This window comes from Colossoma macropomum, unplaced genomic scaffold, assembly GCF_904425465.1.
Source record: "Colossoma macropomum unplaced genomic scaffold, Colossoma_macropomum, whole genome shotgun sequence".
Classification (NCBI taxonomy): Eukaryota; Metazoa; Chordata; class Actinopteri; order Characiformes; family Serrasalmidae; genus Colossoma; species Colossoma macropomum.
Genome location: NW_023494809.1, coordinates 1,583,007 through 1,609,798, shown reverse-complemented (window position 1 = coordinate 1,609,798; position 26,792 = coordinate 1,583,007). Strand labels below are relative to the sequence as shown.

The 26,792-nt window shown below is 40.7% G+C and overlaps 2 protein-coding genes across 4 annotated transcripts; both read left to right on the top strand.

Moving 5' to 3' along the window:
• The first annotated feature begins 229 nt into the window (after window positions 1–229).
• On the top strand, window positions 230–22,376 carry nacad (NAC alpha domain containing). Of its 3 annotated transcripts, none has more exons than XM_036558293.1 (3): window positions 230–530; window positions 16,056–21,024; window positions 22,122–22,376. In XM_036558293.1, the coding sequence occupies exons 1-2, from the start codon at window positions 467–469 to the stop codon at window positions 20,975–20,977; spliced, it is 4,986 nt and encodes a 1,661-aa protein (XP_036414186.1). In that variant the 5' UTR covers window positions 230–466; the 3' UTR covers window positions 20,978–21,024; window positions 22,122–22,376. The 3 variants fall into 3 exon arrangements, with proteins under 3 accessions (XP_036414186.1, XP_036414187.1, XP_036414188.1); XM_036558294.1 differs by having other exon boundaries at window positions 22,119–22,362; XM_036558295.1 differs by lacking the exon at window positions 230–530 and adding an exon at window positions 1,065–1,287.
• Window positions 22,364–26,439, top strand: LOC118798503 (nascent polypeptide-associated complex subunit alpha-like). Its single transcript, XM_036557881.1, has 7 exons — window positions 22,364–22,388; window positions 22,494–22,582; window positions 22,729–22,800; window positions 22,916–23,062; window positions 24,227–24,358; window positions 25,419–25,541; window positions 26,425–26,439. Exons 1-7 carry the CDS (start codon window positions 22,364–22,366, stop codon window positions 26,437–26,439), a joined length of 603 nt encoding a protein of 200 aa, XP_036413774.1.
• Window positions 26,440–26,792: the final 353 nt, after the last annotated feature.

The window sequence follows — 26,792 nt, the reverse complement described above, 5'->3', positions numbered from 1 at the left end:
AATCTGCTGACATCATTGTCCAAGATCCACTTGCCTAAGGGAGAGAAGGGGTGGAGAGAAAAGGAGAAGGAGGAGGAGGGTGGAGTGGTAGAGCGAGGGGGGTACAAAGAGACACAGGGAGGGAGAGCGAGAGAGAGAGAAAGATAGAGGGAGGAGAACGGCAGGGGGAGGGAGAGGTTATGAGACTGCAGGAGGGAAAGGAGAGCGAGGGAGGGAGAGAGAGAGAGAGAGAGAGAGAGAGAGAGAGAGAGAGAGAGAGAGAAAGGGAGAGAGAGCTCCTGCACTCACACAGAATACTGCAGCTCTCTCTCAGATTCCACACAGCCTCTGCAGCTCCCTCTCTCTCATACAGGCTCGCTCACTCAGTGCGAGAGCACACCGCCACTCATCCTCTCTTCTCTTCCCTCGCTCCTCTCCTCCGTCGGACTGCTCTTTTAGCAAGTGCGTCAGAGGGTGGGAAACAAACATGCCGGGGGAAACGGCGGAAGGTCTGCTGGACAGAGAGACGGACACGGAGCTGCCCGGACCAGGTGAGAGATGAGAGATGATGGGAATGGAAGTGGGGGGAGAGAGAGAGAGAGAGAGAGAGAGAGAAGTCATGACATGAGAGGCATATGTGGCTGAAAGCATGTGGGTGGAATGATAGAACGTCATTGAGAGAGAGAGAGAGAGAGAGAGAGAGAGACATGGTGTGATACAGGGAGGATGTGTGGCTGAAAAAGGCATGTGTGACCCTGATACTGATATAAGCACCATTATACATTATATAAAGCACTGCAACTCATAGCTAACACTGCTGCCTTGTAAAGAGAGAGAGAGAGAGAGAGAGAGCACAAGAAAGAGGGATAAGAAAAGGCAAGGAATGGGAGGTGTTGGCATTTCATGGATGAAGGATGGTGCAGTTGAAAGCATGTGGTGGCCACAACAGCAGAGAGAGAGAGAGAAAGAGAGAGAGAGAGAGAGAGAGAGAGAGGAGAGGTTTGGCCGCGCCCTGCAACATCATCAGCATCAGCATCGTCCCAAAACAGCAGTAGCGGTAATGCACCCACACCCTCCTCTCCTCCTCTCCACAAGCGCAGGAGCATGACACAGCATCCCTGGCAGGACCTGGCGTCCCCCCACCACCCCCGTTACTGGCCCACTCGATTGCCTGCTCAAAAATCACACCCAAAAATCACAGCAAACAGATGGGAAAAGCATCGAGGTTTGCCTTCGGATAAGACGGATTTGGGACATGCAGAGACGATGGAGCTTTAGAATTAGCCCCATCTGTGTGCAAGTGTGCATGTGAGTGACTTCAGCTTTGGTGTAATGACTAATGTTGATGTAAGCGTCATTATAAATAATGCAGCCTGGCAGAGGGACAGCATGTAGTGAACTCTGTGTTGAGGATAGTGGGTATGAGTACATAATTAAAGTACCAAGCTGTATCTATACGTAGATAGTTTTGTGGCTGAATGATTTCTGACATTCTACATTCTACATTAATGACTGATGTTAATGGAAGAAGAGTCTCATAGCCTTTACCATGTACAGCTCAGGACAGAATGGAAGGTTATAACAGTGATTTACATCATAAATAAAGTTGCCAAGTGGTTCTAGAAAGGTTCTTTGCAACAACATCATTCCAAACATTCATATCAAGTTCCACAGAAGACGGCTTATTGAAACTGTTTCTTAAAACTCTTATGGTTCTTCATAGCACACATTCTCAGTAGAACCTCTCATCACAAAGATTCTTCACTTATCCCTCTTCCTAGAACCAAAATCGCAACACCAACTAAATCAAAACGGACCTTTTTTCCTTCTTATTTCATGTCATGGTCATATTAAACGCAATTCATCATATCATATCATTTAAAAGTCCAAATTGTTCTTGTCCTAAAATCTTTGATGCATCACCCCATCGAGCAAAAACACTCAGCTAGTGGACAGATCCTCCCTGATGCCATTTTTCATTCAGAAATACTAAAATATAAAAAGCTATATGATTCAGACTTACAGATTGGTTTTAATAAAACATAAACCAGACTTAATTCTAACCAAATTCCTTATAGTCTTTACAAGTTCATCAAAGGCAATGAAAAACTTCAAGGTCATCAAATGCTAGCTAGCTGTGCTGGTTACCATATTCTAGCTAGCCAGCTAGCACTAATGTTGCTACTGTCATCTTGCTAATGAGCTGGCATTTTAGCTTACTAGGCTAATGTTTACTTTGCTGAGGTAAATTTCAGTGCTAGCAAGTTAGAATGGAATGATTTAGTTTTGAGTGCTGTTATTCAGGTCAACCTGCATGACCGTGCCGTGTGACCAGCACCAGACTAGCATAAACCAGCATGGAATTCATGCTAGTTAATGTTGTTTTTCCAACAGGGAGTTTTCACAGTTGGGTCTTATCTTTATGTTTTAAACAATGCTCGTATGTACACCAGCGGATTTAATAGCCCCCTCCTGAATGTAAGGTGATTAACAATTAAGAGAATAAATGACTCTGTTTAGCATTTTGGTTTTGCATAATAGACCTATTCCAAAATACATATAGGCCATATTAACCCTTTATTACAGAAAAACCTACACAAGTGCTACATAGTACTAGTGTTTAAAGGAATACATGCCGTAAAAAAATGTGGTATTTAAAGGAATATAACTTGAAATGGTTGACTATAGCATGTACTTTGAATAGCAATAATGCTAGCTAGCGCATTAGCAAATTTAGCTGAAGTTTTAGTAATAGATATCACTCGACTGACGACACACTCGTCACTGCCGCCATATTGTTGACGTACCACGGCCGTTTGTACACCGTTAGTTAATAAAGCACCCTGACAGATAAAATAGCCATGGTGTGCTGTGTGGTTCGCGGTTGTAGTAGCAACAGCACCAAAAAACAAAATGGTGAAAGCTTTTGTAGCATCCTGGCTGAGGGGAAAGAGGCTAAAGAGCTGAGCCAGCAAAGGGGAAGTCTTAAATAGCGAGAACAAACAGGGAAAACTTTTAGCCACATCCTTATACCAAAGTTTGACAGCTGACACTGACTGACGTATGCAGTATTTGTAATAATGTAAATCTATTATGCTTTAGCTAGACAATGGATGCAGTTGAGAGAACACCAGAACATTAGCAGGGCTCTTAAGCTACTTAAGCATAAGCTAACATCAAGTTAACGCTGATTAACCCAATCAAACATAAATATGTAGCCATTACTCACTTTTGCGATCACAATGACATTTGATGGTGTAGTTCATGGTAAAGACAGAGTATCGCTGACCAAAATAATGGCAATTGTATGATTCTAACGATTTGTAGGCCGACTCCTGCAATGTGTAGGCTGATGCAGTATTTACACAGTAGATGTCTGGATATGTTATCCTGGGCAATAACACGTCATCAAGACTCAAATATGACTTAGCAATTTGGTAGCTATAGCCAGCACTGACTACTCAAACACACTGTGCTCATGGAGTGTCAACAATATGGCTGTGGGGCGCTTTTTCCGGGTTTTGCGAATACCACACTGCAAAAAATAGTATCTACTCAAGCAAAATGATCTTGCATCTAGTCCATATATCTAATAATTCCCATTTTGAGATGGTTGTGCACTTATTATAAGATTGTTGACCTTATTTCTATACATTATTTACTTATTTTAGGTAATTAAAAGTAAAATTATCTCACTATAGTGGCAGATTATTTTTGAAATATTAGACTTATTGACTATATTTAAGATCATTTTACTTGACAAGATACCATTTTTTGCAGTGTATATATTTAACACACCAAACCTACAACTTTATTAGCTAATATGCTAGCTAGCTAGCATAGTTACTAAACAAACAGCCTAACTAACCATTTCAAGCAGTTTTTTCTCTTTCCTTTAAACACCACGCCCCATGTAGCTCTTCAGTTCTGACCTTCAGACTGAAGGTTTTTCTGTAACGAGAGGCTCACTTTTGAAAGATTTTCGAATCGAATGGTTTTTAATAGGGGTGGACTTTTGAGCAACGTAGCTAATAATGAGGCTAAAATAAAATTCACTATGAAAGACTCAAGGCTCGACTCAAGCTGCATGAGGCAGCTTGTGAACATCTCTGGCTGCTTCCGAAGGATAGTGTGGTGATGTGTATCATGTGGATTAGCCATGTATGCGATAGGCATACCTACTACAATACCCATAATCCTTCAGCAAAAAAGCATCCAGGGTTTTAGGGTCTGTGGCAGGCTTTGCTGAAAACAAGCAGGTTATTATTCGCTGTGACTAGTTAGCTACAAAATAAAGAGAGTAGCGCCCTTTAACCGTGTGGGAGTGAGTTCGTGACAGAGAGATGATTAGAGTAGGCCTAGAGATCAAGCGTTATTTGATCCCACCTCACTTTATACATGATCAAAAGAGCTTAGATTTTTTTATTCAGCATGAGTTATGTGAAATGAGACGTGCTAGACTGGAGAATCTGAAGTTCCACCACAAAAGAACCTTCCATACAATGTTCTACTAAATTTTTTTTCATGCCAAGAATCAGGAATTTAGGAATGTATATATTGTGTAGTGCAATAAAATGTTTGTCAAAGCACATGATCTGAACAGACAATCTGTGTACGTGTGTGTGAGAGAGAGAGAGGTGGAAACATTGGCCTAAAAAAATAAAGACCTCTCATGTGTGCCAGTGTGTCGGCACTATCTTTAGTACTGAACTAATGAGATGAGCAGGTAGGCCTCAGTGGGCTCACTACAGGCTAGCTACAGAGCAATTGGTAACGTTAATATGGGAAGTATCCATGTATAGCTTGTTAATGCATATTAATAAGCAAATATGTGATATAAGTATCGCTTTGGGTGTGGAAGATCATATTGCTGTGGTTGAAAGAAAACCTCGTGGTAACTTTACAGGAGAAGGAAAAAACCTACTTTAATTTTAATGTAAGTCAATGGAACCAGACGTTTTGACAAGTCATTTTGGGCCGTTTCTTTTGGTCCATTCATCATAAAATTTGCACACAATGTAAAGAGCAATGGGTATTTTCAAATTATGTCAAAAACTGAAAAATGAGAAACAAAAATGGAGATATGAGGTTTTCTTCCGACAGCAGCGATATGCTTTGATGATGCAATGGATGCAATGATGAGTCAGACGAACAGATCTAGTTTCAGATTTATATTCACACGGGAAGATATCCTATCAACCTTTGAATCACTTCATTATCATATTTCACTGAAGGTAACAAGATCAATCTACTTTTCAGCTTATTTATTACATTTCAAAGAAAAGTTCATTGAAAACCAATGTTGTGTAGTGATTCAACTAAGACAGTTTAGTTCTTTAAACTGGACAAAAATATGTAGCATAGCTAAAAATAGTCTAAGCAGCCATTCTGATGCTGTACTTTTATTCATACTGTCTCAGAAACTACATTGGGAAGTCTATTTGATATTACTTAACACCACAACCCAGTTTAAAGCAAGTTTGTGAGGATTCAGACATGCATTTCTCACAATCCTAATGGGTGGAATATAAGCTTCTATCAGGCCTTTCAGCTCCAGTGCAAAACTGAAGAAGCTGACTTCACTCACCAAACATGTCTTGGCTTGTTGAGCACATTTGGGATAAGAGGGAAAATTGTATTTGCTTTTTTTTCTTTTATTTGCTTGTAAAGTTTCTCCCGAAGACGCTCTAAGATTCCTCTTGACCGAGCTCGAATGGGTAACGACCGATCTGAATAGCTCTTGACTGGTTTTGTTTGGGCTACTCTTATTCTGTCCAGTCCCATTACATCACTCACAGAGAGTTCAGGAACTCAGTGTGAAGCGGGAGACGGGCAGACGACCAGGGGTTAATTTGTCTGTGACGAGTGCCAGTGGCATTTGTGTTGTGCATGAGGGTGCAGGAATTTGGGTGGTGATGTGTTTCATTTAGATGCAGAGAAAGAGAGAGAGAGAAATAGAGAGAGAGAGAGAGAGAGAGAGAGAGAGAGAGAGACAGAAAAAGGGCCTCCCAGAGGGGGTTCAAATACTACCCCATAGGTTATAAACCTATTAGTACCCATTTTCTTTTTGGCACACATGGGCGTAACAATGAAACAGCTGTAAAACTGTAGCTGAAAAATCACTTTAAAATAAATACACAGGCAGAAACAATGTTTTGTCTGAACAGTAATAGCATATAGGTCTATTACATGATCACTTAAACTTGTGATTATTTAACCCTCTATAGCACAATGTTGCCTCAGGGCAACAAACTCATTTTCCTCACTTTACAACAACATTATACATATTTAAAGACAAAAACAGTAACAATAAAGGGAAGAGTTTGAGTAAGTCAATACTATCTCTTAGTGGGCACATTTAAACCTCTTTTTTTAACATTCACTATACATTTTTTTTGTTATGAGAATTTGCAGAAATATGTTGGTTGCTTAGAAGCAACAGTGTGCGACAGTGAAACAGATCACCAGTGAAACCAGTCACAAGCCAGGTCTCACCACTTCAATGTCATTTCTTCCCATTATTTCACAATGTTGCCTCAAGGCAACACATTCCAAAAAGATCCCTGCACAAATTATTATGTTTTAGAAATGTTTTTGAATTTAATGATCGGGTTGATAATTAATGATCATAATATATTTTATAATTATATAATTTAATAATCTGGACCACTTTATGCAAGAAAGTGAAGTTTTTAAATTGCTCTCATAATGTGTGCAGTAGAGGGTTAAGCTGATTGCAGTGACTGACATTATTTTCCACAGTTGTTATGTTTTATAATCATGTTTTACGGTGCAAGAAACAGAATGTGAGTTGGGTGTGTTGGGTTGAGGCAAATGCATTAATAGAGACTTGTCATGGCTCTTATATATATATATATATATATATATATATATATATATATATATATAGAGAGAGAGAGAGAGAGAGAGAGAGAGAGAGAGATCATCTATAGAGGGCAGCAGCGAGTAATGTTTGTTTATTTGAGCATGAGGTGTTTCTGTTTATATTTACCTCGGCTAACCAGCCAGTGTAGCCACTTTGAGTTTGTACTTTAACAGCTGCAAAAAGGAAGCAAAAAAGACAGAAACGTCCACTTTTCTATCTCTCCATAGGAGTCACTGGTGTTACCGATTGTCACTGGTGTTACACATAAGAAAGGGAACACCAGAGACATTTTTAATGAAAAATGCATTTTACAAAATGGTTGCTACGGAGCATCAAACCACATGTTGTCAATCATGGAATATCCACTAAAATATGTAATTTAATCCATTTGTATTCTATTTTTTCACAATTACCTCAGAATAAAGTCGGTCACACCAGTGACTTCGGCTAAAAGCTTCATATGAAATCATGAGCTAAATGAGAAAATCTCTGATAACTGAAAGACACAGTGGACTCACCATGTGCTTTTCTTCATAGATCCTCAGAAAACAGGTAAAAGGAAGTCGAGTGATGTCATCAGTGTGATTTTTATATCAAAATAAGAGATTCTTTGTTACGCGGTAACACCAGTGACACGACTCCTGGGGAACTTTCATTATATTTTATAATATTTATTTGGCATTTGTTTTCTTTATGTCATTTAAATCATATATATCATAGATTATATAGATGTATAGATTATTGCAGTTAAAATTGTAGAAAAACATTTTTTTACCTCAAAATATGGCCTCAGCCTTCACACATGACTGTGAGGACAAGCACTTCTGTGGTGCTTGGAATTCTATATAATTGATTTAAAAACCAATATTGTTAAATTGAGGCTCAAGAAGGTGTGATTGTTAAAACTTATTGTCTTATTTAAAAATATAAATAAATTGCAACCCTAACATGTTTTTCAAGTGTAATATATGTGTAAATGGTAGGGACACAAAAATGGACGTTTCCATAGAATGACTCTTAATGTAACAAGATTTAATTCCAGGTCATTTTTGACCATTTCTGGATGATTGTGCTGAATCTTACACCTAAAAGTAGTAAAATATCTTGTACTTTGAGGTATAGTAAGCTGCGAACAGCCAGTAAAGCCTTTCTGCATTTGAGCTACGAGGCTAATGTAACAAACAACTAGCGATGCACAAATTCAGGCTTCCTTTTATGCTAATGTGCTTTTTTAGATAACATATTTTTGTCCATTTTTTAGATAACAATGTCAGAAACAACATAAACAAGTTTATTTGAGATTTTTTCATCGGAAACATTTGGAAGGGTTCAGTTTGTCTGATGCTAATTGGTGTTATTAGCTTACATGACTTGTTAGCTAACATTAGCCTTGTAGCCTTGTATTCATTCAACATTGATAACATTAGTAATTTGTTGTTGTCTGCAGCTGGGTGGGTCAAGCATAACATATCCATCCTATCACATAAAGCAGACAGAGTAGACAGTTTTTAGGCCTTTTTTTGCAATATGGCCGCCAGTTTTGCAAATAGCCCACCCCACCACATTCATCAACTCAGTATGGTGGGATTGTACTTCTCAGTGTGATACTTGGCTACATTGGCCTCATTGCGTCAGTACAAAAGAAGCAAACTTTGGGCAAACATGTCTTGGCTAATGGATCACATTTGGGATGACTAGAAATGAATTACTGGCGCTTAGCTTAGCATTAGCATTGTTTCAATATTGACAGAGGAAATTTGGCTGAGCCCAGAAAACCAGAAATTCCTCAGGCGGCCGGCTGCAGGCAGAGAGTTCAGGTGCAAGACAGAGAAAGAGCTGATGAAGAGTGGCTTTATCTGCTGACTCTAGTTGTAATATTGATGTTCAGGCCTGTGGATGGAGACAGGAAGAGCTTTTATTTAGGACTTAGCACCATCTGCTCGTTCTGTTCTGCAGACTGCAGGGGTTTGGTAGGAAAGGGCATTCAAGGAGGAGGTCACACACACACACACACTCAAGCATGCCCACACACACACACACACACACACACACACAAACAAACAGAAACACACACACACACACACACACAAACAGAAACACACACACACACACACAGACAAACAGAAACACACACAAACACACAAACAAACAGAAACACACACACACACACACAAACAGAAACACACACACACACACACACACACACAAACAGAAACACACACACACACACACACACACACACACACACAAACAGAAACACTGCTTCATCTGTTGGTTTATTTAAGCACATGCCTTGAGCAGGTGGAACCTGCAGTGAGTCAAACTTTACACAAACTGCCCAGAGACAGATGCCTCTCTCTCTCTCTCTCTCTCTCTCTCTATCTATCTATCTATCTATCTATCTGTCTGTCTTTCTCTCTGTCTGTCTATCTATCTATCTATCTATCTATCTATCTATCTTTTTCTCTGTTTACTTCTCTTGCACTATTTCTCTCTCAGTTACTTTATATTTTTCTTTTTTCTATCTATCTATCTATCTATCTATCTATCTATCTGTCTTATCCTATTATGCTCTCTTTCTTTCTGTTACTCTCATCCTCTCTTCACTCTTTTTCTCTGTTTACTTCTCTTGCCCTGTTTCTCTCTCAGTTACTTTATCTTTTTCTTTTTTCTTCTCCTCTCTCACTCCATTTCTCTCTCTCTCTTTCCTTCTTTCTTTCTTTCTTTCTTTCTTTCTTTCTTTCTTTCTTTCTTTCTTTCTCTGTCTCAGCTTCTTTCCCTCTTTATGGTTCTATCTCTCTCTTTGACTGTATCTCTTAATCTTTTTCTATCTCTCTCTTTCACTCTGTCTCTCTTTCCCTTTCGCTGTCTCCATCAGTCTGTATCTTTTATTTTCTCTCTCCGTTTCTCTCTTTTTCTTGCTCTCGCTCTATCCCCCCTCATCTTCTCGTCTCCCTCTGTCTCTTCCTCTAATTTCTCTCTCAGTTACTTTCTCTATTTTTCTTTTTTCCTCTCCTCTCTCACTCCGTTGCTCTCTCTCCCTTTCTTTCTTTCTTTCTTTCTTTCTTTCTTTCTTTCTTTCTTTCTTTCTCTGTCTTACCTTTTTCATTTTCCATGGTTCTATCTCTCTCTCTTTGTTTATATCTCTTAATCTCTTTTTCTCTCTCATTTCTACATTGACGCTTTTATTTCAGGGAAAATCACTATGGCTTCTGTAAATATGTATGGCAGCATATTTCAGTGTTTTTGTTAAATTCAAAGGCAAATTTGAAAATGCTAATTAAACAGTGTATTTACAATTGTACTTCCAAATGCAAGTGTGCATCATTTAAGACATAAATCCAAATGCAAAATGTGTATTTGCCATAGCATTTCTGTGTATAATGACTGGAAGAATTCAACACAGAAAAAGCAAAGTGCTTTTGACATTTCATTTCCATTGTTTTAATGGTCTGACTGAATTGTTAAAATCAGAAAAACAATCACCCATTTGCAGCTGCATTTCCTCAGTCGTGCTCCAGCTCAGCCTAAATGAACTGTATTTGCAATCCTATTTGCAATCACATTTTCACTGTCAACGAGGCTTCCTGTCAATCAAACACTGTGGGTGAGACGTCAGGAGAGACATTTTAGTGCAGGACGTGTTTCAAGAGGAAGTGACGAAAAAAAAATTGTGACAAATCTTCGGTGATTCTGGCACATAGCTAGACGTTTGTTTACAATATGGAGGCAGCATTAGCAACCAAGCTTGTGGCTGCACAAACACTAATGTTACTGACATCATGCATTCAAACTTGCATCAAGTGACTGACCGGCTTCGAGGAAAGGCTCACAGGACTTCTCGGAGAACCTGGAAGGCCAGTGATGAATATTCCTATTAAGGAGATGCAGAACCACTGTGAGTTAGTGCAGTGTGTCCCGGACGAATATTGCTCTGCACATTTTAATGTTGGACTGGGTTTCCTGAAAGCACGAAGATCATGCTGAAATGGTAGAGCGGGCATCACAGTGAACACTCTCTCTACCAGCATTGTTCAGGTCATCCTGTTATCATCATCTCACCCAGCTCTTTAACAACCACTAACTATTTGTACTACGTTAAAGCAGGTAAAGCACCGAAATGTGCAGGGAAATGTTCCTCCAGGACCACTGTTCCTCCGACAGTCCTGCAAGCCTCCACCTGAAGCCAGTCATGACGTCACTAACATTGGAGTCTGTGCAGCCACGAGCTCTTCTAGTCAAAAATCGGTTGGTAGTGGTTGGTAATGCTACCTCCATATTCGAAAAAAGGCGTCTATGCGCTGGAATCAAATAATTTTTGGCTACGTTTACATTTCCAATTTTTTGCCCTAATGTGACTCTGATGTTTTCAGAGCTGTGTGGACACACAAATCTGATCTTTTCAAATCCGACCTGAGCCACTTTCATATGTGGTCCTAGATTGGACACGTATCCGATTTGTGGCCATGCGACCTAAACGTGATGCTCAGATCAGAATACATGTGCTTTTTTCCACTGCGCCATCATTCAGCGTTACCATGGCAGCAGCGCCAAACAGAAGATAAAGCCTGTAAACGGTGGAAAAACAACACATCTCACCTTTTTCTCCTTCGTCTCGCTCTAATAAGGAAGCTGAGAGCTGATCAGAGTTAATGATCTTCACAGTGAAGCTCGTTCGGCTCGTTAGTTTGTGCTGATGATTACTGTTACTGTTACTGAGTACATGCGGGTCATTTCAGGACGCCGGCTCATTCTCAGATTTGAATCAAAAAATCAGATTTGAGCAATGAGGCTTATAATGTGAACGTAGCTATTGACTGTGAAAATGAAATTGCAAACAGGGTTGTAAACACAGTTTCATTTTGGCAGAGCTGGAGTGTGTTAATGAGGAAATGCAGTTCCAAAATTTTGATTCTGTTTTTTCATGTCAGATTCGGACAAATAAGACAAAGAAAGTTCAAGAGCACTGTGCTTTTTCATGTTCATTTTTCCATCCATCATATACAGATTTTCATATGCAAGTTTTGCAGCTGAATTTGAATTATGTCTTAAATGATGCACACAGTGATGCCATATGGGAAATGCAGTTGTAAATTCTAGGTTTCATTAGCGCTTTTGAATTTTCATTCGGATTAGAGAACAGTCTGGCATATGCTGCCATAGCTTTGTACAACCACTGCAACTGCAACCAAAAAAGGGTCTTTCTTTCTGTCTCTGCAACACACACACACACACACACACACACTCACACACTGCCTCTGTGTTTCACATTCAGCTCCATAACAGACGTTCCCTGTGTGGGGTGTGATGGGATGATGTCACCATTTTGCATCATGACTAAGCACAACAATCCTCCTACAGCAGGACACACACACACACACACACACACACACACACACATACACACACACACACACACCCACAGCAGGGAACTCACTCACATGCACACAGATAGTCGTGTCTGATTTAACATTACATAGCTTTGGCCTATGATGACATTTGTAGGACACTCAGGGCGAGAGACCAGGGTGTGTGCGAAAGAGAGAGAGAGAGAGAGATGAAAACAGCATTAGAGAGACTGATGAAGGACATAGTAAGAACAGTTGGGGGAAGCTGAAAGAAAGAACTGAGACATTGCGCATTTATATTAGGGCTCCAACTGTTGGATATTATCAAACATTGGAATAGTCTAGGCTAAGAAAAGCCCTAAACATTTTGTTTTAATGATTGAATATACATCAAACCAACATGTGGTTTGATGCTCTGTAGCAGCCATTTTGTAAAATGCACTGTTCATTAAAAATGTCTCTGGTGTCACCTTTCTTATGTGTAACACCAATGACGATCGGTAACACCAGTGACTCTTATGGACAGAGAGAGAAGTGTACGTTTCTGTAGAATGACCCTAATAGGATTCCCCTTTCCTTATGAACTATGTGACTGTCACATTTAAATATGTCACATTGTATATATTGTATATATTGCATATACGGTATTGTAAATATTGTAAGGCTAAGCGATCTGTATACGTGCAAGACCTAAGATCCATCACTGTAGTGAGCCTTAAACAGCATGTAAAGCTTGCTCATTAAGATCATGTTTTTAAGAACACGTTGGGTGTTTAAGAGACAATGATTTTAGAGTTTGCTCCTTTGTTTTTTCTCATACAGATTACGTAAACACAGCCAATGACTGGAAAGACAAAGTATTAAAAGCGAGCACTCGAAATACGACGTAGACAATGTGAAAAAAAGGTCACTTAGTAAAGCATTCAATGTAGTAAAGCGACCTCACACACAAACTGAAGGTTACTGAGATGAAGGATGGAGAAGGAGTTGCTTAGAGGAAGGAGAGAGAGAGAGAGATAATCCTATAACTGCTCTATGTGGCCCTAGGTACTAATCATGTCAACAGTTCATACAAGACCAATGCAAAGGCACCAAATGTCCCTGGGAAGAAGGAAATTTTGAAATGTTTAATGCAGTGGGGACCAGTAAAACGAAAAGGAATTGTCCAAAAGTCCAGTTGTGTAGCTTAAATAGGTTTTTCCCAGGTGTGTGGAGTCAATTTAGAAAATATAATTTTAATGGATTATGATACAATTATGTTCCCTGACTAAAGGTACTGAGATGTACCCTTAAGGGTCCCACCCCAGTGATTTCCATTTGCTATTGAATGCAGAAGGAAGGCATATAGATAATATTACAGCTAGGAAGCTAAATGTCTTATTGTAGCAACTGTCTTTAAGTCATCATTACAATAGGAAAAATGAATGACTCCAACAATAGAAATGACTCATCAGAAGAGGAGGACAAGCTAAAACTTAAAGTACCTAGATATGTAGATATTTTACCTTAGTTTGGCTTCTTTTTTCTGACTGAAAGGTTAAAAAATGTGTCTCTGCAGTCCGTTTTGAACTGAATAATGATAGAACTAACAATCAAGGTAAGACTTGGACTAAAGCTTGCTTGGTTGTAATGTTGAGCTCAGGGGTCGGCAACATTTTATTGCCCTGTTGCGGCTCCACAGCAGAATTAGATTTGTAGGTAAAATAATCCTCCTTTGCAGTAAAATAAAGCTCTGCTGATCTTTCAACACAGTTTAACAATAAATGGTCTTAAACTCTGGAGTTAATGTAGAACTGCTGATTCACCCTTAAACCCTGAAGATCAGTGTGCAGACTGCTGGTCACCGTAGCAACACAGACAACAATCTCGCCTAGATAGTAGCTAACAAAAAGGCAAAGAGAGAGATTTAAGACGAACATCAATAATTTGGAGACAAATTAACTTATTTGCATTTATAATCACTCCAGCTGGTTTCCTGATATGTTGAACCTCCAACGAGAAACTGTCAAACAGTAAAAAGTCATGCAGCTGAAGCTTGTTCGACTTTTCCCATTCCACCTTAAACAAGCTACATTCTGGCACCTCAGGCACCATTTAAGGTGGAACAGGAAAATTCAAACAAGAAGTTGGAGAATGAGAAGCGACTTCAGCCTCGAAAAAAGTCAAACATTGAGAGACATTTTATAAGAAACTGTTCTACTTTTGCTGAAAAGTTTCCTGCCGGAGATGCGAGAAAAGAGGCTATAGCTGAGGTATAAAGTAGAGCAAAGTAAGTCTGCATTTTCATTTATGTTTTTAGCATATACTGGTACATTATCACATACTGAGACATATTTACAGCCATGGTGGTGAACAATACTTTAATAAAATTGACATGAAATGGTGTGGCTCCCAATGTGGTTAGATTTTTGTTGAAACTTGACAAAATGGCTCTTCCTAACATTTGGGTTGCCGACCCCTGATTTAGTCTAAAGCTCAGTGGCTGAACTAGCAGTCAGGACTAGACACTGCAGGGATTCCCAATTCCATGCATAATGCATGTTTATGTTATGTTTTTGGTTATGGTTCGGTTTAGGATAAAATGTTGCATCATTTAGCTACAGTTATACTGAAGTCAATGGAAATATTCCACAAAGATAGATCTGCTGACAGTGCTGTGTGCTTTCCTCCACGTACAGTCATTACTGTCAGTCCGAGATGCCATGCAGGCAGAAAAGGGCCTCGCTTCCCTGATACAATTACTCAACCGACATTCAAATTGCTGCTTCCCACTGTCCAACTTAGCTGACCTACTAAACGCCCCTCACCACCACCTCTCTAGAGGGATGAGAGAGGTGAAATCACCCTCCTGGAAATGTGTTCTCTAAAGCTGCTTGTCTGCAGCATTACGCATTTAATGAGATACTCCACTATTTATCTCTGCATAGTCTTCATTTCTAGGCTAATCTCAATTGGCTTTCCTAAAAAGCTAATTAGGGTTAAGATCATCTTGGAATTACAAAGTGTTCTACATGATACTTTAATGTCTTTCTTTCTACAACAGTGGTTTAGGGAAGGTCATTTCTGTTTGGCCTGGGGTAAACTCAGTGGTAGATGATTGCAATCTAGTGCTGTAATTTTAACAGCTTTGCTTTGTTAGAAAAGAACAACATGCTCATATCTCAAAGGGCTTTTGCTAATTTTGCTAATGTATTCAATCCAGGTGTTGCAACTGATTGGAAATTTAGACCATGAGCTGTAACTAAACTAACAGCTTCATTTTAAACATCTTATCACATGCTCCATTACAGCATGTTCCTAGCGTTTACTGTCCACTGACTAGAACAGGGATGCAGGAGTTGTGAACCCCTGGACTAGAACAATCAGTGAGAAAATATTATGTGGGCATTCTATTTGAATACTGAAACTTTACAATTTTCTATTGATTTTTACATTTATAAAATCATACTCTAACCACTCTAGCCAAACCAATTCCACTTAGATGACCTTTTCAAGCACTACAGTGAATATTTTATGTGACATTTTGCTGGCATTATGACCAACAGCAACCTGAAGTGATGAAAAAGTTCAACAAGGCATATTCAGTTTGAAGTTACTCATTGAAGGCCAATCCCACTGTCTGTATTGCAACACAGCAATATAAATGTCAAAAGTAGTGGCGATGCATTGATGAATGTAGTCAAATGCTGTGAATGGATTGCCAGTATCACATTTTTGTTGACATTGTAAATGAAGTGTTTTACTGTGAATGTTAAGTCTAATCCAAACTATCTAATCCATAATACATAAATACTGTACTGACACAAAATTAATTAACATATTTTTATTGCTTTCTTTTTCAGACTTGTCCAGACAAGCCTCCAGTTCTACAGCCTCTACACCAAGTGACAGTGCCTCCACCCCTTCTCCTAGCAGCCCACCCAAACTCTCCCCACAATGTACCTCTCCATTTGGGCCCCGCTTGGTTATGGCAAAGCCAAATACTTCTACTCGGCCTCAACCAGAGGGCGCAAGCTTTGAAACAGATGGGCGGTCAGTAGGCCGCCTAACAGGGCGGTTCGGCAAAGGAGTATGTAGAAGGGGACCAGTAAAAATGGAGAGGATCAAAGTCTTAACTGGGGCTGAGGTGGAGAGTGACTACCAAGAACCTGAGTCCATGGATGCAAGGGTCGTTATGGGACAAGAAGCTCTTCTGAAGAACATGGAGACACAGATTGGTGTGCTGCTAGGCAAAAAGACAGGTGAGGAGATGTCAAGTTCAGAATCCCATGCCTCACAAACCTCCTCACCTTCAGTGGAGGAACAAAATTGGGTGGAAGAGAAACTCAAACTTGATACTGGTCAGGAGAGTCCCAAACCTGACCAGGATAAGTCTTTGACCCCAACTCCTGAGCAAGAGAAAAGCTTAAATCAGCTACTTGAATGCACAGATCCAGAGCCTGAAGCAGCAGACACTGGACTGACAGAAAGCAGCACCTTTTTCCCAGATGATGAGGGAGACCCACTGTCTCTATCTCAGGGTGAAGTGCCTTCCTTGTCCTTTTCCGAGCCCTCATACCCAGTTGATCCCCAACGAATTGGAGTTCTTCCAGGACTGGACCCAGATCGTTATTACACAGCCCCTTCCACCCCCATTAAGATGGCCTATTGCTCACATCTCAAGCAACAGTGGCACCCAAACAGTCCAAGCACAGGTCCTGGTTCGCCAACTGATGAGTCTGATCTGTGCTCCCCTCCCACTTCTCCATCTGGATCTTACATTACTGCTGAGGGAGGCAGTTGGACCTCATCCTACACCTCCAGCACCTCTCACTCCTGTTCCCCAAATCTCATTGCAGAAGCGGAATTGCAAGAGGCCCCTGCTTGCTATGTGGGATCTCTGTCTGAGATCGGGGATGAGCTGGGAGATGAGCGACTTGGAGCTGATAGGGAGCATTGCCTGTGTAAGCCTGTCATGCCAGGGCTAGTCGAAGATGTGGAATATGCAGAGGAGAGGATAACAAGGGAGACCTGCAGGCCTCACTGGGTGACAGAGAACGTTTCTCCACACAGAAGCAGTAGTGGCAGAAGCACAGACTCACAAGATGGGTTAGGGGGGTCTGAGGCTTCCTTAGTGCAGGCAGAAATTCAGCGAGCCACTGACATAACCCAGCCTTTTGATGATCCAGATCAGGATCTAGAACTGGACCTTGATGCCTGTGTCTCAGAGCACTTTGCCAGACTGGATGCCCCTCTAAGCCCAGAAGAGGACTTTCCCCCAGATTTGGCATCTTCTTTTCCCTTCAGTCACCGACTGGCAACAGCTGCTACTGCCCTGGAGACAGGCAGCCTAACCCCTGCCACTTGCTCCTCAGAGATTTCAGACACTGACAACAACAGCTTGTACAGTGAGATGGGATCTTCTGCTCTGTTCTTCCATGGGTGCGCTAGAGATGACGGACCCGGTGGAGATGGAATGATTCCTGCCTCCCTGCTGCCTGTCCATGCCAGCTTGATATTCCAGGCAGATTCTATGGAAATAACATTATTCCCAACAGATGAGGAACCTGAAAATGATGTCGATGCATATGCTGCTGGAGAGGAAGAAGGTGATGTGGATGAGTATGATGATGAGGATGAGGATGATGATGATGACAATTATTTGGAAGAGCAGGCAGAAGCCTTAAAGACTGGGCCAAGGGATGTGGATGACCCAAATGAGGAGGACACATCTGCCTCTTTCCTAAATTCACTTTCAGAGAACTCCATAAATGAAGGGGTAGACGAGTCTTTTGCTTATCAAGATGACACAGAAGAGTCAATTGATTCCACTTCTTGTAACGGAGATGAAGATGACCATCTGTACAGCACAGAGAGACATGCTGAAATTGCTGAGCAATTTCCGGGACAAGATGATCATGTGGAGTCAATAACCCATGCACGACCAGAGTCTTCTGGAAGTGAGAGTGAAATGGAGATTTCCTCTGAATCTTCTGAGCTTCCAAATGTTGTGGCTCATGAGCATATGCCAGTCTGCACTACAAGTACTGAAGACATGATCATGCCAAAAAACTTTGAGGGTGAATGTACAGAGACAGCCGAGATCAGGGAACAAACTGGGGAACATAGTCAGTGCACAGATCTCAAAGAAACAGGAGAAACAGACAATCCATGTGGTGTGGAGCCTCAACAGACAGGTCATTTAAGAACCCAGGAGTCAGAAAATCAAACAAAATCAACAGAACTAGATAAAGTAACTGAAACATGTAGTAAACCAGTTCTTTGTATGCTTGGTGCCACTGCAGCAGGCATGGACCCTGAATTAAATTTTCAGGATGACCAGGAGCTGGATCAGAAAAATGGAAACAACTCCGAGTTCTTGGATACTTCACTGAGGCTTGATGAGACTGCAACAAATGATCTTAACAAAGGAGTCCCTTTGTTGTCTTACCCTAAAGACGACTGTAGCCCCACAAACATACCAGTTTGTGCCTATCCTGAGCTGTCAGAAATACCAGATAACTTAACTCCAGCTGATATCTCCCCATTTGAACACTCCCTTGACCAAGATAACCTGACAGAAAATCATCCTGGCCCTGAAGATGTAAGTCTTGGCCCTTTAAACATGTCCTCTGCTACTTACAGCATGCTCGCCATTTCACCAAAGAAAGAGAACTCTGAAAATAGCATGTCAGAAAGGAGTGTTTCATCAGAGGGTTGGGCTCCAGCTGAGCCCTTGTCCCTGTCATTAGGGGAATGCTGTGACTTTGAGGCAGAGAATTTGCTTATGTGCGAGACAGCTGGATCACTGCACAACAAGGGCCTATCTGTAACTCCCAACATTGCTGCTGGAGATGACATCATGGGCGACCTCGAGGACAACAACAGCTACTGTGACTTGCCAGAGAAGATGGCAGATATTGAGGCTGGCATGTTGGAGTCAAATCTGTCCACTTGGAGATCCATTGAGGATCTGTCAGAAGCAGGAGGGGGCGAAGACGATGCAAACATCCTTCAAAACCCAGACAATAATGCACTTATACAGTGCAATTCTGAAAAACTCCTGGTGACCACATGGGAAGATCCAGAAAAGAGCTGCATCCCAAGTGCACAATCTACACTAAATATACTTTCAGATGATGGGAAAGATGACAAAGATCAGACCCCTAACACAGAGTTTAACATTCCAGGAGAATCCATTTCAAACCTATGCAAGGACGGAACTGACGCTTCTCCTAAACAGTCACTGCAAGTCCTGGAATCAGCTCAAGAAGCACAGACTCCAGCTTTGACTGGTTCTTATGAACAAAATGATCTCTGTGAACCTACCACAACAAGTGATATACCAGACCAATCAAACAACCCTGTCCCTGTCTCAGATTCATGCCTATCACTGGTCCATGAAGTCCCTAAACAGATTTGCCTGGTAAATGCTGAATCCACAGTCTCTGAAAATGAGTCTATCTTCAAATTAGAAGGGGGGTCATTTGGCACCTTCACCCCAAGAAAGAAATCAAGTGATTTAAAGCTTGAGAGTTCCTCTTCCAACAACTATCTGTCACAAAAGGAGACAGTAACATGCACAGATGAGCAAGGTTCAACGGAAGAACCAAATATAAATAGCAGACAGTTGCAGTCTAACATTACAACAGGGGAAAATCAACAGGATTATGGCAGCCAGGTCACTGAACCAAAGACTGAAATTGCTTTTGAGGATCAGATCAGGGATGTATGTATGTCACCAATGGAAACAGAGGATGAGGAGGCTGTGAAAACATGTCCAGAGGAGAAGCTAGACAAAGATGCTGGAGAGAACAGTGAACTTCTGGAAATGAACCAAAAGGACACAGATGTTTTGCAGACATTGAGTATCACTGTGACAGAAAAAACATGCGAAGAACATCCAAAAGAGGAAGTGAAGGAAGATGCCACAGAAGTTACACCTGTTCTGGAGACAAAGCAGGATGTTACAGACCCTCTTCCACAATCAGGTATTTCTGAAACAGAAAAAGGAGAATTGAATGACACCACAATAATTTCTGCTGAAGGAAGCGTTGATTCAGATGATGGCATGAAACCAAAGCTACATGTACCTTTTGACACCAGCGTAGTTTCTGCCCTGGAGGAAAAGGAAGAGATCCAAAGTAAAGACAGCACACTTGAGACTCAGGTGTGTCAAACGCTGGAAACGAATACCATCGCTCAGACTGAAACATCTAATGAAAATCTTCAGCAAACAGACACAAATTATGCTACAACAGAGAAAAATGAACATGACCAAACACCAAATCAGCTTGTTTTCCACCATGGGAGCTCTAGCTCCAACACTCTGGAAAGACAAGATAATCTGACAGAGTCAGAGAGTCTGACTAAAGCAAATAGTCTTGCCAATCCAGATCAAGAAAAAGAACTTGACGATAGCACCTTAGAAGAGCTGAAATGTCAAGAAAGCACACGAGACATCAATGATAATCATGTAGGGAGCACTTTGGAGAGCACATTTGAAGCAGAAAGCTCAGAAGAGAGCAGGCATTCCCCTCCTGTCTCATCCATACATGTGCTGGATGAGGACCTTCCTACCCCTATACAGGAATCACAGCCTTCAAGTGACAGTTCCCACGTACACAGTCTTCTCACTCATACAGAATCAGCCACAATTGATCAGCCATGTCAGGATAAGTTACAAAGGCCCTCTCCTGTCGCCAGTGTGGAAGTGTCCACAGTGGAGTCTGAGCAAGAATTACCAGCCTCCTTTCCCCATACAGGACACGCAAAAGGTGAATGAGCAGTTATCCTTACAACCGAAGCCAAGCAGACCAGGGAACTCAGAAGGTGAGCTGTACTTTAAAATATTGTTTTTTGTGCCATTGATCATTAAATACAGAGAACATCTAGTGTCACAATAACTTTTCAGGAAGACTAAATGAATGTTTGTTACAAAAATAACGGTAAAAATAGGGCTGGGTACCTTGACTTTGACATGAACTCCTGAACGATACAAATTACGCATTAAACATCTATTTCTGTTTAGTAAATTTCTGTTTAGGTATTTCTTTATTAATATGTTCTTAGTATTTACATTATTTATTATATAAATTCAGACATTTAAAAAAGAAAATCATATGGCATTAACTCTTTGTAGTGGAATAGTGTGTTGAATGTGTTAGGAGAAAAACAGAGATGGGACAATTCCACATTTCCTTTTCCAATACTAATAGTCATATCAAAACTGTGTATCGGTCAAAATTAATTAGATATTTTTACTTTAAAAATAAGTTTTAAAATGAGCTCTTTTAAATTGATTCACTTGGGACAACCATCTAAAAGCAGACTATTGGGAACAACACTCTACCACCCCACATAAAGAAACAGACAGCTAACAGGACATCCCACAATGACAGTGTATGCTATTTCAGGCTAGATTTGTGACAGTATTGGGTCAGATTATAACTGTTTTCCCTCCAATATCTGAGCCAGCATTTTACGCTGATATCAGCTTGATACCTAATCAGATTGGATTGGTGTCATCTTTAATCAAGAACATGTTTATCAGTCAATCACAGGTTATCAGCCAATGACAAGAATGTGGTGCAAGCATGCATGCTTATTGACTCACTAATGCACGTCAGACCGACTACTTGAAATTTGCCATATTTAATGCTAAAAAGTCGATGCCTTAGAAGAATCATGGTTGAAAAAGAGACCTTTTAAAGATTTAAAGAACCTTCACATAATATACCAGTTCCATACCAATTTAAGGGTTCTTCATAGTTTTTTTACATTATGTGATGGTTCCTCAAACTTTTGGCAGTGCAGCCCAAGTTGTGTGCTGATCAAATTTGAGTTTACCATTTGCGTAATGGACATGCTGGTCAATTTTGTACATATGTGGTCGTTGATGAAATTCTTGATTGATTTTGTTTCAGCAGTATGCCAGATACACAGGGCAGAGTCTTCTAAAAGCCCCCAAACCATTCCCACTGGATGCGTGGGACACAGAGATGCTAGCCCTGCTCACAGAACGTCAACCTTGACCAGTGAAAGGGAGATCTTACCCTGCATTAACCCCACATTAAATTGCCCCGTTGAAACAAGGCAAAAGCCAGCCGGAAAGCACACTAACCACCAGGACGGATGCTCAATCAGCTACAGAACAAAGGATTCAGATGACATGGATCTCTCCTTAAAAAACAACAGTATGTGTCCTTGCCAGTCTACTGCATAAGTTCTGTCCTTGCTAATATATGAACCCAATGTCAAACGGTATGAGGTAGTTCATTCTCTATCTCTCAAACATACAGTGGGTTCCTGTAATGATACAGACAGTGATGGTTCAGTTCCTGAGCTGGAAGAGCCAGATGGGAGTCTTCTAAGACCCTCCGACCCACAGGTGAGTTATGAAAAATGAAAAGAGTGCAAAAACATTGTGTTTGTGCTTGTCTGACACACTGCAAATGAGCTGCAATCAGACTTTACTCTCCAGTTTGTCCTCGTCATTGTCAAATTCTTCCATTTCTCTTGGTTAACTTCTCCCAGATATCACATTCTGCAGCTGATGAGTCAGTGAGCAAAACTAAGCAGAGCCGAAGTGAGAAGAAGGCTCGGAAGGTGAGACGTTATTGATCCCATTCTGCAGATTGCTGACATGCCTGACACACTAATGCCTTATCGTGTCTATTCAGCACCTAACTAATGTTTTTTTTTTTTGCGTTATCAACACAAGGCTATGTCTAAGCTTGGGCTGAAACAGATCCATGGAGTTACACGCATCACCATCCGGAAGTCCAAGAACATCCTCTTTGTTATCACTCGTCCAGACGTCTTCAAAAGCCCTGCATCAGACATCTACATAGTCTTTGGAGAAGCCAAGGTTAGCATTTTTGTGTTAACGACCTTCTTGGCCATTGCCTTTATCTTAAAGCAATAGTAATGCAGTCGTTCAGCCAAGACAGATTTCTTGTCTGAATTTTGCTCCTTGAGTTTTGCACTGAAACTTCAAGGCTAATGTAGGTTACAGTAATGGAAGCTTTAACTTTATCAATTAGCGCTGTGCAAACTGCATGCCTAAACCCTCACTATACAGAGTCATCAAGTCATCTCAAATAGACTTGCTTATGTGATTTCTGATACTGTATGACATACTGTTATCTATAAAAATTGACATAAGCATGCTGCATAGCTGAAAAACAGTGATAGCAGCTAAGCTTCTTATTCGGGTAACTATGTGGAAAATAACTGCATGAAGTGCAGTTCAGTAAAGGCTCTGCTTGTAGTATATTATCTTTAAATTGGCCACAAAACTGTAATTACTCTAGTAAGGAAGAACAGAATTGCAAATGTCACACCATCTGAGAGTGTGTGGCCAATTAGCTAAGCACTTAGCATTCTTATCTGCAGCCATTTCGCCTGGGCCCATTTGATATGACCAGTTTTGCCTGGTGAACGAGAGCTGAGACATATTTATTCAAGTGTTTTTCCTGATTCTGTGGTGTAGGGATGTCTTAAAATGTACAGCTTACCACAGAGGCGGCTTTTTGAACAGGCATGATATCTGCTTGCAGCACTGAGTGTGCTTAACCAGCGCAGCCGTGTTTCTAGAACAATCCAATATACACCGTTCAGGCATAACATTATGACCACCTCCTTGTTTCTACGCTCATTGTCCATTTTATCAGCTCCACTTACTATATAGGAGCACTTTGTAGTTCTACAGTTACAGACTGTAGTCCATCTGTTTCTCTGCATACTCTGTTAGCCCCCTTTTACCCTGTTCTTCAGTGGTCAGGACCCCCATGGACCCTCACAGAGCAGGTACTATTTGGGTGGTGGGTCATTCTCAGCACTGCAGTAACACTGACGTGGTGGTCGTGTGTTAGTGTGTGTTGTGCTGGCATGAGTGGATCAGACACCGCAGTGCTGCTGGAGTTTTTAAACACTGTGTCCACTCACTGTCCACTCTATTAGACTCTCCTACCTTGTCAGTCCACCTTGTAGATGTAAAGTAAATACATGCTCTCCTGGTTTTTTATTTCAGATTGAGGACCTGTCACAGCAGGTGCACAAGGCTGCGGCAGAGAAGTTTAAGGTTCCCCTTGACCCTTCGCCTTTGACCCCAGACATCATGCCCAGCCTAACCATAAAAGAGGAGAGTGAGGAAGAAGAGGAGGTAAAGAGCCGTTCTGTCCCTGTCATTTCAACGTCTTGATGTTTTTTAAAATTGAACAGCACAGAGAGGGGGAAGTACTTTGGCTTGAATTTGCCTGGAAAACTAGTGACCTTCTAAAGCAGCATCTTCTTTGACTGCTTGCTTGTTAACTAGCGAAGTAATGTAAGTAGACTAGTAAGAATGCTCGTTAGTAAACAGTTTCTTTACTAATGCTGAGTTTACATGTTGGAACTGAAGACGTGCCTCTTGCAACGATAGTGGCGTGCAGCCACCAAACTTTGCTGTGGTCAAGCTTTCTGCGCCTAAATCACAACTGCTTAGATTTTAAGCATATTAGGGTAGTACATGCACATTGTGCGATCATGGCACCAGCTTATATCCGATGTTTTTGGGACGAACTAGTAATAAAAGTAATGGTAATAATATGCTTTCAGCATGACATGAATTATGAACACATCAAAGTACACATGGGCATCTATATTTGACAAACCTTATAGTATATCTCTCATTCCAACTTGCTCTGCTTAACCAACCACATTCATCCACGTACGATAACCACGTACGTTCATTCCACCTTGAAGGCAGCGCTGCCTTCAGAACCGATTTGAGTAGCGATTTCGCGCACAAGCTGTGCTGTGACAGATCAGAATAGAGTTGTGGCAGAAAATATATTTTAGTTGATCATATAACTAAAACGTTTCCATGCCATTGGTGGAATTGTCACTAGGGGGCCTACAGAAAGAGGCTATGGTGCACCCGTTGTTGACGCAGGCATTCAATTGCTCATACACAACTTGTCTAATCTCCATAGTAAAGCATTGCCAATGACCAAACTTTTGAACATATAGTGCATGTAGAAAACTGCATTTGATCATATGTTATACAAATGTAAACATGTACGTTTGAATGATGTATTCAAAAATATGAAATTTGACGTTTTCAGTAGCATTTCAAAGTTTTGAATAGTAGTGAGTTACCTTCCCTGATACAAATAATACGGCAGTTAGGTTTCCACTTACTTGATTTCACAGTGTGACATGAACTGCTTTCACTTAATCAGGTGGACGAGAGTGGACTGGAACAGAGAGATATTGAGCTGGTGATGGCGCAGGCTAATGTGGCTCGCGCTAAAGCTGTCCGTGCACTACGTCACAACAAGAACGATATCGTCAACGCTATTATGGTAAGACTTTATTCAGTTACACTTTGTTGTCATTATACAAATACAGGGGTACAGTACGACGAATCTTCAGGCTACTCTGGTGCATAAACATGAATTTACATATTTACATATACTTACTTATTCAATTGGCTGTAAGATTTAGTGCCAGTGCTATTATGATATATGAGACTCCATACACATGTAATGTTATTTACATAGGCAAATTGTCACAAATTTTAGAATCAATAAAATGACATATTTATATGTAACATTACTTATAAATTGTTGGAAATTTTCACATCAGTCCTATAATGGAATGGCTGCATTTACATGGACTCGTTTGCCAAATCTTAGTGTTAATGAAGTAAAGGTAAGATTCCATTTACTTACTTCAACCAAAGGGTTGAAAATGTTAGCATCGATGCTATGATAAGGGTCGATTTATATGTACTTCTTCAGCCAAATGGTTGTACATTTTAGCATCATTGCTACGGTGAGAATACATGTATATGAACGGTTTTGCCAAAACATTGTACATTTTAGCACCACAACTATTGTGGAAAGACTCTGTTTACAAGTACGTAGCATTTTAGCGTCAGTGCTATTATGGTAAAACTCCATTTACGTGTGCTTACTTGAACCAAACGGCTGTAAATTTTAGCGTCAGTGCTATTATGGTAAAACTCCATTTACATGTTCTTATTTCAGCCAAATGGCTGTACATGCTAACAATGTGTTGCTCCAGCATGAAATACTAAAAGAATAAATAGATGTTTTGTTCCATTTAAAGTTCAAACTACAGTCCTGTCTTTATAGTGGAAGAACACTGCATAGCACAATGGCATACAGCATATCACATTTTTGCTTGTTTTAAACGAATATTTCTCTTTATATCTACCTTTAGGAGCTGACCATGTGAGAGAAGAGGTCTTGCCTGCCCCCTGCTTCTCTCCCTGACATACCCATCTCCCCTCCCAGTAATGCTGCTACATTGTACCTTCGATACCCCTTACCTGCTGAATAAACTCTGTTACAACCGGAGCTAGCTGTTGTTTCAGTTGCCCCTAACTGGAAACCAAATAAATCTGCGATCACCCACACACAGTCTCATGAATATGCTGGGTTTGGCATGTATAGAAACATTTATTCACACTTCAGTCCAAGCAGATGTGCTGCTTTGTAATGTCAGCCATGCAGCCTAAGAAGGAACACGACACCTACCAAGGCTGTCATTACACCATCTCCCACAAGATGGTACTGTAAAAAACGATA